General features: G+C 42.4%; 1 protein-coding gene across 1 annotated transcript in view; it reads right to left on the bottom strand.

The window, feature by feature from the left end:
* Positions 1-331: 331 nt before the first annotated feature.
* The window catches only part of BCAR3 (breast cancer anti-estrogen resistance 3), a 55,767-nt gene continuing 40,211 nt past the window's right edge, over positions 332-15,887 (bottom strand). The window contains exons 3-11 of the mRNA XM_009333775.1: positions 12,517-12,645; positions 10,920-11,362; positions 9,765-9,865; positions 7,295-7,935; positions 4,408-4,523; positions 3,362-3,533; positions 3,059-3,182; positions 1,998-2,210; positions 332-1,187 (exon numbers count right to left, since the gene is read on the bottom strand). Coding sequence (XP_009332050.1) covers positions 1,000-1,187; positions 1,998-2,210; positions 3,059-3,182; positions 3,362-3,533; positions 4,408-4,523; positions 7,295-7,935; positions 9,765-9,865; positions 10,920-11,362; positions 12,517-12,645 — 2,127 coding nt within the window. The 3' untranslated portion in view covers positions 332-999. The remainder of the gene's footprint in view (positions 1,188-1,997; positions 2,211-3,058; positions 3,183-3,361; positions 3,534-4,407; positions 4,524-7,294; positions 7,936-9,764; positions 9,866-10,919; positions 11,363-12,516; positions 12,646-15,887) is intronic.

Raw genomic sequence — 15,887 nt, 5'->3', positions numbered from 1 at the left:
AGTAACATCTCACTCCAGAAATAGGCTTACTGACAATGAGGACGTGTAGCTCTAACCATAGTTCTTGCTTAAATATTTCCACAGCTCCTGAGGATAGTGCTTATACACCAGTTCTCTACGTGACAAAGTGGAATTTGCTGCTAAAGCACTCTTTATATAAACACCATGCACGCTGATTTCCTATTAAAAGTGCTAACAGCTTATGCTTTGCCTTCATCCAAGGGGAAAAAAAAACACCAACACTACTTACCCAAGTGATTCACCTCAGTAAATGAAGCAAGTTTAATATATACATACACCCACATTTACTCATATCTGAAAGCATTTTAATTATCAGGATTGTTTGTTCTTGCTGTTTCATCATCCATTCCTGGTAGCGTAGCTGTTGTGCAGGTTCCAGCAAAAGCCAGAGTACTACAGATGCTGTCTTAAAAAAAACCCCGTAAGGTGTCCCAACACACACACAACTGATTTTCTACTTTCAGAGGTGCAGTGACATTTGAGCCTTCTGTTGTGGCCGCAGATAAAGGATCATTTCTGCAACCGTGCAGATTATTTTGCATAAAGATACACTTTAATTCACAATTCTATGTACAGTGTTTTATAGTCATTAAAGGAATATAATACAACAAATTTTTCTGCAGTGTGTCACGTACTTAATCTATCATATTATTTACACTGTTTGCTTCATTTTAATATTAAGACGCCAGTGCCCTTACTCCTTGGCATTATCAAAACATTGCAACTCTGGGGAGACACAGAAAGCCGTAAGACTAGCTTACAGGGATAACCTAGCTGTTGAAAGGGATCATTAAATGACTTGGTGATGCAGTAAATAAATAATTTGTTTAGAAATCAGTAGTTTTAAAACAAGTGTGCATTGTGCAGTTAAAAGTTCTAAACATCTTGTGAAATGCAAGAAGTTGGTGCAGTATCAAATTGCCAAAAGAAAGCTAAGGTTATTTCAAGTATATCATTTAAAATAGTGTTTACAGAGTCTTATATATTTAATTGTTCCACCTGCTTCACTGGAGGAGGTTCCAGTTTTCGGGAAAGTGCAGTTAAAATCTGGCTGAATTTCTCGTATCTTTCATTTTGATTAACTTGTGCTCCTTTGCTGCCCCAGAGCAATCTCATCTGAAATTCTGTCTTGAAGATTTCATTCATCTCTTCATCTGGCTGGAAACCTAGTAAGTAAAAAGAATCCCACAATAGCCCCATCAGGCAAGTTTTTTATGCAGAAGAAATGGCTTTTAAACTGTATTCCCCCAAAGAAGATAAGCTTTAGTGTGCTGGGTTCCTTTTGCAGAATGGTTGTAACACGCTAGCGAAAATCCTTTCCGTCTGTGACAGTCTAGTAGCACACAGATGGCTCTAGGGACACTGGGACAGGCTAGCCTTTGCTCAGTTCTAATGGTCTAGAATTGTCCTTACAGCCTGACCTTACGTGTAATTTCTGACGTATACGTGCTGCCTGCAGAAATACATTTCTCTCCCCTCCCTTTTTCACTGCAAGTTTAACATACAAAGTCACACTGTTAACATGTTTGTTGTTTTTTGGTGCCAAGCAGTCAAGATCTCAGTGTTGCATCTTACGCTGCTGTAAAGAATCTTACTACGATGCGTGGTGTTTTATTTGCAAAAATCAGAGTAGGAATTTTAAACTGTCCAGAAGACGGGAAGTTCTCGGTCCTCGCTGCGCTTCTGTTCAGTTGCTAGAAGGGTCAGCGTATTAAGTAAGTTTAGCAAAACGTATGCTCTATTGCTTACTGGGGAACTACAGCGATGAGTAATTTACTGTCTGCTTTTAAACAATATTGACGTTGTCCTCAGGCCAAGTTTCCTGCAGGACATTTGCTACTATCTCAGCTCCCACGGAAGAGCAGAAGAATTTCTCGCGCTAACTTTCAGTGGCACGTAAGCAGAGACCTTAGTCTTCACACATAACCCACACGTTCTGTTAACGTGCAGCAGTTTCTCCTCCTCGTGCTCCCTACCTTCCAGCATCCGTTCTGCAGTCAAGCTGTACATTTCTGCGTCCTGCGCTATCCGACGAGCTGTGGCCAAGTGCTTGAGCATTATTTCGCAGCTTTGGTCACTGCTTTCCCACAGGTCCATGCCTTCAAAAATGACAGCTTGTCGCTCCATCAAGGTAACGAGAGGCATCAGCAGTGGCACTGTTACATTGTTCTGTGGAGCGCTGACGGTCTCTGGGAGAGAGAGTAACAAATGAACCGTACCATCAGACATGACAAAACCTGCTGACTGAAGGCGGCATTGTAAGTGCAGTATTCTTTTCAAAGTTGGAAACTACTGTTTGTCGTCTTCCATCTTTCAAAGTGGCACCTTACCTGAGGTGCACCTGTCCTACCGGTTTCCAGGGAACTGGTTGGGGGAGAAGGCCAAGACAAATCAGCGTTGGAAAACTGTATTTGCTACAGGAGAAGGCTCTGCTGAACTATTAGACAGTGGCACAGAGATTTTAAGCACATCTAAAATCTGGGTCATTCCAATAAGTTCTGCGAGGCTGAAAAGTTTTCCTTCTCCACCTATTCTTTTAAAGAAATGTTGCCTCCCCCTTGCAGCCCTTTGGAGACTAGAGCTGCAAAGAATCTGATGCAGGAGCACCTGATGTGATCAGAGGAATGATCTGACTAACCCCTTCTTTGAGGATTCATCCTCCGATCCAACAGGCGAAGCAAATAAAAATCAAAATCTGCCAGAAGTAACTCTCCTGTGGGGAAGAAGGAGATTTTCTCCTGTCTTTGAGGGAAGATGATGCAGAGTGTTTCAGTTTTAGCTCCGCAAAGAGGGGAGTGTGGCTTTGGGCAGAGCGTTACATCTGCATGGGTACATGCACACACAGTGATGTTTGGCTGGCAGACCGTTTCCTTCTATTTCATTGTCTTCTACTGCATTACACAAGCTCGTGTAGTCATTTTAACATATGCACAGCTGTCGAAACAGCAGCTGCCTGCCTCCTCTCCTCTCCCTACACAGCAAATCGGTAGTGGGAGAGTTAAAAGGCTCAATAGAAACCAGTGTCGCTCATACTCACTATTCCACTCATCTTGTCCTTCATGCAAAGCTTTGCTAAATGGTTTGAGCTGTTTTTCATACGTAATGGCAGTCTGGGTATAACGATGTCTTAGAGAGGTCCAGGTCTGTTCTAACCTAGTGACCTGTTCAAACAAAATGGAGAATACCCGTTATTGCCTCATAGCAACTCACAGGAAAAGTACACTGCTAGTGATGAAGTTTCTGTTCTGAGGTGATCTCTCTAGTCTCGAAGAAATTGGATAAATTAAATTAAATAAACCATCAAACTCCTCCGTGTTCTGGAACATAAACAGCTTTTCACCTGTGGCATTTCCAGTGCTTTCATAATGGCAGAAAACGCATACAAATCCCCCAGCGAGTCCTTCAGCTCCACTGCGACTTGGATGATCCTGTTTAATGTTGCTGCTCTATCTTCTAGATTTCCTGTGCAACCCAAGATATCCACAGCTATTCCTATTGCCATGGTATTGTGCCTGTAAGTGAAACAATTTATACTAGGGGTTACAAATTTTTAAATTAATACACGTATACGTTAATACATTGTGCTGTACGTGTGTTCGGAGAAGATCAATTCAAAGGTACATTTCAATATCTCAGTGTGCCCAGCAAACTTACCAATGTCTTTGTAGCAAGAGCAGTAATGCCATTATATGGAATATATATACATTGGCTTTGAATTTGTGTTTTAATAAATCTAATAAATTTTCCTACGATATTACTACTACACAAAACTCTGCTCAAGCAGTGAATTAACACACACTGGAAAATTGCCCCAATTCCCTTTGTCCTCCACACTCAAATCCTGGGCCCTTCCCCCTAAAATTTCAGCAACCAAACTACTGAAATCTGACTTGGAGAAGCAGAAAAGCTAGGTGAGGGATAGAAGGCCCTGACTGTTCCCCCTTAACTTGCTGCAGAGGTTTTACAGAAAGCTTTGCTGATTATTTTTTTTTACTTTACTAGATCCTCTAGCCTTTTTCCCAGTTGCAGAAGGCTACTGCCTTCAGTTTCTTCCGCAAACACTTACCTGCTCAGCTAGATTACAGGTCCCCTGAGCTTCAGTTTACCTGAGCTCTTAAAGGAGAGCTGAGGGTCTTGAGCAGCTGTAAGGACCCTGCTTTCAATACAGTTCCCCTTTCCCTGCATGGCATGCGTGGAGTTGCCCCATGACCTTAAGGAATTTTTCCTGTGCAAAAAGGAAGTTCTATGCCACCTCACTAAATTATCTTCTGGGCACATAAATGCAGAAAACGTGCAGGAGAGCATTCTTTGAGGAAATGTAGAGTACAACGTAGCGATGACCCGATCTGGCAATCTGCCCTGGAAATGAGTAACAGGAACGTTTACCTTTCAATTAGGTCAAGGCGCAGTTGATGTCCGTAAGGCAAGGTAATCAGTTCAAGACCAGAGTTCACTCCCATCATCCTCCTCATCTCTTCAGAAACTTCTAGTATCCTCGCTACCTGTCAAGTGCAAAAATGTGTGTGTGAGTTTTGAAACTAACTTCTTCAAAAAAAAAAAACCCTAGCCACGTAGAAGTCCTCCAGGTTAGTGCAGGGCATATAGAGCTAAGTGCACAGCACGCAACATTAGAATACAGTCATCTAAGAAAAACTTAATTAACTTAGGCACATTCAGTGCTTTACACAAAAGACCAACCAAATTTTTTTTTTTTTTTCATGATTCAACCATCAGAAAACATATAAAAGGTGTGACCAGAACGCTTTATCAAACTTCCGTCCTCCACTTCCGGAAAGATTCATCTGCAAGCTCCAGGAAACGCGGTGCTCTCTTGGCCTCATCCTTGTCAGGGCGGCACTGCTCTTTGGCCTTAAAGATGTACACGTTTGCTTCGCCGCCTTCATTGCTAAAAAGACGACTGCTCGGAGAGGTTTTGGATTACACCACCGGGTCCTCGTAAGGATTGACTGGTAAAAGGACTTTGAGGAGGACACTGACTGTTGAGTGCCTAACGAAGTCAGTATGTGAAAGCTGACACCCTCACCAATTTGTCTTTGCTTTTTAAACATACAGTATTAGCTACCGATTATATCAATAACAATTATATATGCTAATTACAAGCAAAACCACATTAATATGATAATGTGAGACTATCTGCTGGTTTAAGGCCTGTATGTCGACACATTTACAAACCAATCTATCTCCCTGCTGTTTTCTGATACACCCATCAGCAGGCTTTCTTGGTTATGAAAAGATGAAAGCAATCTGGGCCACACAACAAGCCTCACTGGTACAAAATCTAGCACTAGAGAAACCTGTTTCACTCCTAGAGACGCAGGAGTGATACGAAGCCCCTGGAGACACACCAATTGCTGCTCCTCCATCACTGAAAGCCCTCTCAGGCACGCAAGTGGCAGATATTCACTCCGTCACTTACCACATGGGTGCTTCTTTCATTATTAGAAATGCCATTATTTAAAAGGCAAACTGAGCTACTGATGACCTACGAACTTCAGCCTTGTCACAGATCTCGGTGCAAAGCATTTATTCTGGCCCTGTTCACGTGCCAATCTCATTGTGTCATGCAGTTCTTATCAGCGCAGTAGTATGCAACAAGTTACCAATGAATGACAGTCGTTGGCTCTCATCACTGCAAGATGAAGATAAAAGAGACTTCTCTATCTGTCCCAGCTAGTTACTGTTCCTGCTCCAAAATCCAAAAATCTGTTTCTGTAAAACACTCCGGTGACTTAATTCATTGTACAGGCTCCCCCACTTCTAGCAGGCCAGTTTCCGTGGCCCCATTCCAAAGTTTATAGGATTTAAAATAAGGAGACTAATAATGAGCTAATTGAATATAATATATATGTATAAAACCCCTTACTACTTCTCTAAGGCATGCATATCCTATGCCTTCAAGCAACATACTCTTGAACAATATATTAAAAGACATTCTGGTTATTGTTATTAGGTTGAAGGAGGAAACGGTGAATTTTGGAACTAAAATGTTTGTTAGAGAATGCTGTTACTACTCTTGGCACCATAGTAAAGAAGCCACAATCTATCGCTTCGGAAAAGACCAAGCAGTTGTGGCGCCGAGTGTTTTCTGAGTCACCACGTCTGCGTGAAGCCTCCCTCAGCAGCAGCCAACGCTGCTACTGAGGAGAGAAGCCGTGTTTGCTGTTGGCAGGGACCCAGCAGCCGGCAGGCACTCACACACACTCATCCTGCTGCTGCTCCAGTGAACTGCCCCCTTCCCAGGCCTATGGCGTGAATCGGTGCAGCAGCGCTAGGAGAGCGCCACGGACACGTTTCTTCTGGAGCACCACCATTCCCACTTCCTTTCTTGTCTGCAATGGTGTTGCCCAGTAAGTAGCCGTGTGTGTTGCTTCTCAAGCCGCTCTTAAAAAAAAGGCAAACCACCAAAAACCAACAAGGCCCGTGACACTTGGTTCCTGTAGCCGCTCTGTGGCAGGTACAGCGCTCACTCGTCCCAGCAACGTGGTGCGGATCCAACTGCAGTTGCGTTTCTTTTATTACACAAAGTCACCATCTCATAAGGAGATGACTTCTCCTGTCTTTCTGTATTTCTGATCCACAGCTGATCTCCAAGCCCTGTCAGCTGAACAAGGTCTACATTGTGAAAAATAGTTCTTCGTGTTTTTACATCTTTCTAAACAATTCCACTAGCAATACAGTTCTCTCACAGGAGAGCAACGCACAAGTCCTGATAGCTATTTTCCCCCACCACGTATCCAGCTGTGAGACAGAGACTCGGACAAAGATTAGAAGAGCAGCTAGTTTTAGAAGTTCCACTGAACATCTCATATTACGGCCAACAGTGTGGCAACCAGGTAGTGTCTGTCTGTCTGTCTACCATTTGCCCTTGCAAGCTAACTAGCTATTTCCTGTCAGGAGTACTTCTTTCCACAATGGTTTACAGCATACATAGCTCTTCCGCCAGTATAGAGGAAAGGCTGAATCACAGATAGACAGCGACCGATAGGAGATTGAGAAGATGTATGGAACACCGAGAATTTCAGTCTGAAGTCAAGGATGGTGGGAGACCTTCAGTCCAAAGGGTTTGTTAACATTCTTCAAATGGAAAAAAAAAACCCAAACAAAAAACCCTAAAAATTCCTGCAAGCAAGTCAATACATTTATTATTCGCTGCAAATCTACCCATTAATCTTTTCAAATCAGTTCTTTAAAAAGTCTAAACTTGAACAATATAAAATAAAATGCAAGAAATATTGTTTTTATTTTTTTTTACCTTGCAGTCCATTCTAAGAATATGCTGTGCAATAATCTTTGGATTGTTGTTGGTGAAAAGCTCCTTAACTCTTCTTAACATTGATGTTTCCAATGGCTTGTTTTCAGGAGGAAGTAGTTTGGATTCAAAATCATTCGGTTTAAAACTAGACACCGTCTCAAAAACAGGTGCAGAAAAGATGCCGTCTTCTTCGGCCATCTCAGTTGAAGCTTCTAAAGGATCCGCAGAGTCCATTGTAGGGTCATCTTCCAGGATCAGATAGTTTGTTTCAGAGTTCCTGAATGAGTGTGTTCCCCTCTCCTTTCGTGTCAGGTGTTCCACATAGCTGGTTTTCTGACATAAATACTGTTTGGTTGCTGCAGGATCTCTGGCAGGGCTTAGTTCACAATAGTGTCCTTCTGAACTGTGGGAAGCCAAAGGAGAATCTGGGGGCTTCATCAGGGGTGCTTTGCTGGGTTTAGGGGGAGGCTTCGGGCAGAGCTGACTGTCTGAGCCTCTAAGAGCTTCCCCTACTTGTGACTCAGAGGTGACTTTCTGAACAACTGTGGGGCTTAGAGAAGGTTCACTGCCTGTTCTAAATGCAGGAGAGCTTGGACAGGAGTCTGCATCTGCTTCAGGTAATCGAGATGGATGTCTTGAACCTGCAGGGGAAACCGGTAATTTAGAAGGCCAAAACATATACAATTCCTGATGCCTATCCCAAGGTTCATCTCTTAATGCTAGTTCCTGAGGAAAATATTGTCAGATCATGTCAATCATTTACTGACAAAAATGTATATGAAATTATATTTTGAGGAATGAGCTAGCCAGCAAATTCCATTCACTTGCTGATCCTCCCCGAATCCCAAATACACAGAACAGCTGCACCATAATATTATTCTGTGGTAATGCTGACAATAATTCCAGTCCCTGCTGCATACGTAGGCTATACTGTCAGAGCTGGATAGTCTCCATGGCTTGGAATAGGAGGTTTCTTTGTAACCTGATCTAGGCTATAAAAACAGAGACTTCCAGCTACACCACATAAAAGATGAGTCATTTCTGAGAATGACAAGTCTGAGATGAAAGAAAAGCTTCCCAAAGTCAAGCCTGAACCTGCAACGAGGTACGGAAGGAAGGAATTTCAGGGATGCTAATCTTTTTGCTGAACGGTAGCTGACTTGAAGAGCTGGAGAAACACATCCATACACCTCTGTGTATTTATGCCTCATCCTGTACTCGTTGCATATGCAAACCTCGGCATCCACTATAGGACTGAGCCCCGTATCAGACATTCCCAATCTGCAGTTCTCAGTGCGTTTGCCGGTACCTACAGCACAGTGGCCAGTTGCATCATGTGGGCTTTACTGCCTGTTTCCAGCTGGCTCTCAATTTATGCAGGCAACAAAATCTGCAAAATCACAGCCTGTCACCACTCGTAAGCAGTATGACACCAGAACCTGCTCGGAGGACCCCATGACAAAATGCACAGCAGTACTCTTCAGGTTAACTGTTATAGTACCAGAAGAAAAGTTTTTGCAGCCATGGATTGGAATAAGATAATAAATTCAATTACAGACGGACAGAAACTTGGTTTATGAATGTCTGTCCATCCCACTGGTAAACACAGGAGCACACCCTTTCTATCAAAATACAGTCTCACTAAACAAATAATACTATATTGTCTCGAGAAGTTTTTCCACAATAGGCACTATAAACTTTAAACAGACACCGTATTCAAAATGACTAGCAGCCTTGGAAGTCAAACACTAGAATTTGTCCACATGGGACTAGATGCACCACTGCAAGCTTCCTTACACACTATGTTAGTTTGGAAACAATTGCTTAAACCTCTGAAGAATCTGAGAAAGAAAAAGCTACAATCAACAACTGATCAAGTGTTGGTACACCTTACAGGAAGACAACTACAGTGGCTGTGGAAACAGACAGCAGCAAAGGTGCTGAAAGGAATGAAAAGCAAAAGGGATGCGGGGGCGGGGAGAGAGAAGGACAGAATGGAGTACAAAAGCCATAGTAGTGCTTTTCTCCTGGTGAGGAACACTACCACATCTGCACACTTTACCCTGAGAAAAAGCAGTTACCAGGATTTCCATGAAACACTGCTTCTACTTAATAGACTTCTGTTAGAATGACATGAGTGAAACAAGTCAGTTCTTGTAAAGCACAAGCGAGCAAAAGTAATACTGTCAAAAAGGATATTAATGCCAACTGTAGCTGTCTTTTTTTTGTTGGTGTGGAAGCCTGCTGAATTGTGTGCTAAGGTACTCAACTATCTGGTGCATCGTAAAAAAAAATACCTGTTCCAATGACTTAAAGAGCAAGCAGCATGCCAACACAGCTTACGTTGGCCATTAAATATAACTACGTACAGTACTCGGAATACTCAACGGTCTCACTTTGGTCTGAAGTGTAACAGACCACCCGGGCACACACAGATTCTAAGTGTGAAACATTTAATTACAACACATACCTATTAGCAGATAGCTCTCTGACTGGTGAGCCTTTAGAGGGAATCTTTTCTCCAGAACATGATCCAAACTAGCTGGCTGGCTACCACTTTTTTCTCTGTTTCTAGGGTAAAGAAAAATGCAAACAAAAACTTATCAATATATCCAACACTCTTAACATACATAACTAATTGTCAGAATATATCACAACCAGGGCAAGGATCATTAGCTTTCCACTGGGGCAGCTTACAAGAATAAAAGGTACTTCATGCTGTGGTGGCAGCAATGAAATGGGCTACAATATGCGTCACCCTGCAGCATTCATGAGGGTGTTTCTTTGAATGTTGAGACTTTTTAATGGAACATTTGATTTGGACACTGAAATTAGGATCCATTATCCCACACTTGGTATTTTTATTGCAGAAGTCAAATATGTAAAGAAAGGCTTCTCTAGAGCAGCAGCAAGATTTTATTTTAATCCTTTGTCTTGCACTAGTCAAGATTTGCCAAGTCACTGAAGAACAAGTTGCACTGCTGTTGTGCTTCCAGAGGCTACATTTGCTCTCGCTCTGTGGATTTCAAATGAATTATCCCTTCCCTCTCCCCAGTATGCGTCAGCTTGCAAATGGAGAACCAGAGCCAAAGCCATCACCATCTTTAAGCAGCCAGTGCCTTTGGAACTGCAGGCGTGCATCTTGTTTTTCCAAAGGTATGTTCAGAATCTGATTATTGCACTCATTTACCAGTCTGCTAGAATTACTTTCTTTTGCTAGGCTAATCAAATGGCATTCCGGAAGCACTATTTTGTCACTACTGTACTGCAAATATCAGAGGTAAGAGCCTCCCCGCAAACCTGGGGCATGCTCTGGGTCACATGTTGAGTGAAGACTGTGTGCAGCCTTGTCGCTTACATCATGGCTTCATCCATCCCCGCTTATTTTACCTCCTTAGCTTAAATTTTCTAAAGATCAAGCCCCATGACCACGAAGTAGTTGGCATCTTCTTAACAACATCAGGAAGTTTCAAAAAATCAGGCCCTAAAAAATCCTTTGCTAAAAATCAGCAAACCCTCAAGCCTAGTCTTCCATCTAAAATCAGAGTGAAAATTCACATCACTTACAGCGGGAGCTGATAGAGTTACCTCATTTCCCTCCATACGGACAGCAAAATTAAAGTACCTCAAAAGATTTCCTCTGGGTGTGCTCTGCTCCGAGGATTGCATGCTGGACATACCAAGACTCAGCCTTTTTGCAGTTTCTGTTTTTCCTTCAGGGATACTCGGCTCTTTTTGTCGGACTGGAGTTACGCCATACTTTTCTTCTAGACACCTGAGAGGCACGGTCCTGTTGATAGGCTGAAAAATAATTGCTCCGCTCTGCTTTGATATGGGTGTGCGATTCCCAACATAGTATCTAACTAAGCCGGGGATACTGTCGAAACTTTCAAGTTCAAACTGATACTGAACGCGGCAGTAGGCTTCATTGAGTCTTAGAACTGTTCTGTTGATTTTAAAATGCTGAGAGGTATTTTTCCACTGACAGGTAAGAACAAAGTTCCCAGGACTGGAGAGAGAATCCCTAATCAGAAAATCTCCATCTCTCTGAACTAGGCCTTCTGCCACCTTTGAGGAAAAAGAATTATACAAAAAAAATACTTTCAGAATCAGAAAACAAGTAGTCAAACAACACATCCCAACAAAATATTCTTAAACGTAGGACTTATTTTGGCTGCTCTGGGAAGACAGACAAAGCCAGAAATACAAAGCAAAGCATGAAGTCCAGTAGAAGAATGATGTCTCTAATTCTAAAATTAAGAGCTCATCCCACAGCAGGCATCTGGAGGGGCTTCTTGGAAAATGCCCAGCAGCCAGAAGCATGACCCACTTTTGTGTATATATTTCTTCTAGTTTGCTAATAGAAAGTGAGGCATGAAGGGAAAGCAATGACTCTGGATTTTAAAGTACCTGAATAGACAGCCACACTGAAGTTCAGAAGCCATTACTACAGGACCCCAGAGATTGTCCTTTCGTTATTACCTTAAGTGACAGAAGCTTTCATTTTTTATTCTTTGTGAATACTACATAGTACTAGGAAGTGTCAGAAAAATCCTGGTTTTCTGTTTTGAGTCAGCCCTTTTGTGTGTTAAGCTACGCATCTAATGGTTAATCTTAAGTGCAGTGTCTGTGGCTGCTGTGCCTGCTCTCCTTACCCAGGGGAAGGGCAGCAGGCAGCCCGCAGCTCTGGCGAGAGCCGGGTACGCCCAGGAGGGAGGCCCGCAGGGGGAGCTCCAGGTGCTCTGGGAAGCTACGCTCCAGCCCAACGACAGCTTTAACGTACTTTTCACTACGATTGTAAGGATCAAAATTAAGTTATTGCACAGATTTTTGTTGTGGGGGTTTTTCCCCGCCCCCAGTCTCCAAGTGCAAGAAACAAAACGAACATTTTAACCTCGGTTAAGAATACGGAACCAAATTAATGTCAGTGTGTCTGAACAATATGTGGGGATAGTATTCCCATATAAAGCCTAAATTCCATTTCCACCTTTATTCAGTACACACAAATCCTGAAATATCTATGTTTTCCACCAGTGTCTGTCCTGAATCCTTTCTCAGCCTCATTTTATGCCAAGCTGTGATAAATACCATAGCTTTCACACAAATAAGCACTATGTTTCTACTAAATTAATGCAGATATCAGAGATGTGTATAGTACTTTAGTGCAATTCTGCTTGTCTATAAAAGCTCAAAGCACATTCAGCAACGCAAAGACCACGTACCTGCCGAGGAATACGTCCATGGTACCAGGCATGGCTACGCAGGTCTTCACTACTTAGCTGCAGTTCTTCCTCTAACTCCTTCTTCAGTTTTTCTGGGCTGTTGTCCATAACCTGCCGCTCCCTAGAAAACTGCAATAAAAGATTAAAAGCTTCAACTGTGCCAAGTTTAGTGATTAACATTTTACCTGGGTTATAACTTCCATCACATGATCTGCACCAGCCACTGGAATGCAGGTGCTGCTTTTAGCAGGCTGGCTTGGCTTCGCTCTCTAGACTGTATTTGCAAAATCCAGCATTCAGTGAGATAACATGTGATTGTTACACACTGTACAGAACAGAGCAAAGTGTTCTGTCTGTACACCAAGCTAATGACGACACACCTACAAAGCCATTTCTCCTACTTCCTCTTCCCAATAAGAATTCTAACTATACCCCAAAAAATGGAGCTGGACCCAAATGCCCTGCTCCAATATCTTCCTCCTGTTTAAACTTTGATTTTAAATTCAGATTCTTTCCCTCCCACCCCCTTTGAACCCATCCAATTAAGAACATTCCAAATGCATCAAGACAGGCTAACCTGGACATACACAGTTGTTCAGTATTTCTGTTGCACTAAAAAAAAAGTTTGCCAAAGTCAACTTTGGCAAAGAAGTAAGGGCTTACTTCTAATTGTCATGAAATCTGCATGTCCAAGATGTTCCCTCCTTAAGGGAAAAAAGCTCTTGCTGCCACTTAGCACAAAAAGCATGAGATCTGCTCGGCGACATCTCCATCACCACTATACAACTACTATAAGATTTTCTGGAAAATTTCAATCTTTGCCGCCTCTTGGAGTCCAGCTTCCATGCTGGACCACTCTGGCTCATTAGTCCTTCTTGGGAATGCAGCGTTGCTAACAAAGTAAGGTGCAGTATCTTCTGTAGAGAGTTGTCATGCACTCTTTCATAAGCACTCAGGGGAGGGAAGTTCTTTGGACTTCCTTACATTCTGCAAGAGCTGGGGACTCCAGCCCATCTTTAATGTTGCTGAAGAGTTTCAGAAGCCTAAGATACCCAAGGGAAACAGGTTCATTGCAGGGAACATGTTCTACATCGACCAAAGAATCAGAGTATGTACCCTCTCCTAAAAGAAAGTACATTTTAAAAAAGAGAGAGGGAGAGAGGGGGGCCTCTCCAGCTGGAGGGCAGACTAAAATGCAATATTTTTCCCCAGTGCAGTGTGAATTTTTTTTTCTTAGCTTTGGATATGAGCCAAAGCTCACAGGTTCCCTTCACTGACACACTGCCGTAAATATGCAACACATGCATTATTTAAAAAAGGACTGGGAATGCTCGCCCACCAATCCTATTCTTTCCGTGAACACCGCTCTCTATGGCATTTTCTTCTGCATATTGAATACTCACAGCACCTAACGGTGGGAGCAGGTGGCATACACATTTAGCGCTTCTTTCAACAATTCTTCCTGCAATTTCGAGCAGACTGAATTACAACAGATTACTAGACAGCAGATTTTTGGTGGAATAATGCCAGAAGAGGCATCCTGCTGCCAAGACTATTTAAACACGCTGGGAGCCCAGGGAAATTCTGAGATAAATTCTCCTCTTCTCTCTGCTTTTCGCAGAGAAAAGTAAGGCTTCTCTTAGACAAACACAAATGAGCGTAGTAGCTTGTACAGGAAGGCAACAGATAAAAAAAACCCTGGTAAAGAATCGCTTTTCACCTCAGTTTTGCTTCTGTGAACTGAAACAGGGTGGTATTTATCCATACAAATGTGGTTCAAAATGGACAATCATTTTCAACAAGGAGTGAATCCTTTGTGCTTTTGTACAGTTAAGGTCTTTCACCAACTCCTCCCAAGTTTTACGAGAAGAAAAGTCTATGCAGGAGCAAACCATGCCACAAACGACGACCTTCGCTGGTCTTTTTACTGGTCACAAGGGCTCTTTCATAAAACCACGTACAACGTGAAGAGATTAAGTTACTGGGTGTAGAAAGAGTCACAGAAGAGGCTTAGTGAGAACTCAAGTCCAAAAGCATATCAAAGTATCAAAACATCGTCAAGTAAGGCCAAAAATCCCCCCTCTACTCCAAACCTCTGTGACCTATCAGAGTAACATAGCTAAAAGGACTAGTGGCACATGTCTGCCACCTTTATTTCCCAACTCAAATGGCGGGGTACCCATTTAAAGCTGAGTGGCATTGATTCCAGAATTAACAGTTAACCATTTCACTGCCACGTCTTACAGACTGATAGCAAGTATTATAGCACTTAGAGAAGCTGAAGGTAGAGTGAAGAGCACACAAATCGAGAGTAGACTTTTCAAGAGCACCTTTCCCCTGACCGCGCAAGGAAGTGGCTGGAGAACTTTTAAAGTATCCCCTCCAACCTCAACAACAGCGTTCAGTTGTAATGCTATACAAGTCTTTTACATTCATAGCTGTGTATTTTGCTGAAAGGAACTACTGCTTTTATGCGACCTGTATTTAAGTTTTTGAAAGATGCTTCTGATTGAATAGAGATCTCAAAGAACCCAAAACTACTGCACAAATTGTTACCATCATTCCCAAAGCATCTCACTGTATCTCAGTGGCAGGCAAAGCCACTGTAAATGGAACAGACTATAGCATACAAATGCAATAACTGAATTTGCTTAGGAGAGCTAGATTCTTAGCCAACAAAAAGAGCGATAGGTCTTTGTGTACGGACTAATTTCATCCATTGTACTGACACAAATTATCTTAAAAAACCAGGCTGATCGAGTTACAGATACACATGAATTACAAATACAGCAGAAAAACCTAGAATTTCTGCTGGTGGTTAAATGAATTTTTCACTACTCGAATGAATGTAATGAGACACATAGTGCACTTGAATTACATCTAGCAACACAACAAGAAAAACATTTAAGGAATCCAAACCAACTGAATTGTTAACATTCATGATTATTGGTTTGTTAAAAATCCTCTCCACCATGGTCTACCACACCGAGCATACTCCGATTGCCAGAGGTCAGACATCTCCTGAGATGAAGCAAACATGCTTAAATAACCCTTATGCAACCCTGAACTTAGTGGAAGAACTCCTGCGGCTAGCACAAATCCCAAAATACACAGGGGGGAAACTGCCTAGGTAAGCAAGTTTAGCAATAGCATGTCTTCCTGGACAGTTTTTTGTTGGCTGAAACTAATTTCTTATACAACCTACATCCATTAAAGGAGAAGTGTGACCGATGAACTGTCTGTAACCATAGCAGCCTATGCCTTTCTATTCTAAACGCTATACCCAAGGCCTCTGGTCCTGCAAGAACCTCTGAACTTGCCATCACGCAAGTAAGGGCTCAAAAATCACTCCAGGCACAGCCTACACAAGC

The sequence above is a fragment of the Pygoscelis adeliae genome, unplaced genomic scaffold, assembly GCF_000699105.1.
Source record: "Pygoscelis adeliae isolate BGI_AS28 unplaced genomic scaffold, ASM69910v1 Scaffold10, whole genome shotgun sequence".
Classification (NCBI taxonomy): Eukaryota; Metazoa; Chordata; class Aves; order Sphenisciformes; family Spheniscidae; genus Pygoscelis; species Pygoscelis adeliae.
Note: the sequence above shows the minus strand (reverse complement) of the source record. Positions and strands in the feature narration are given on the sequence as shown.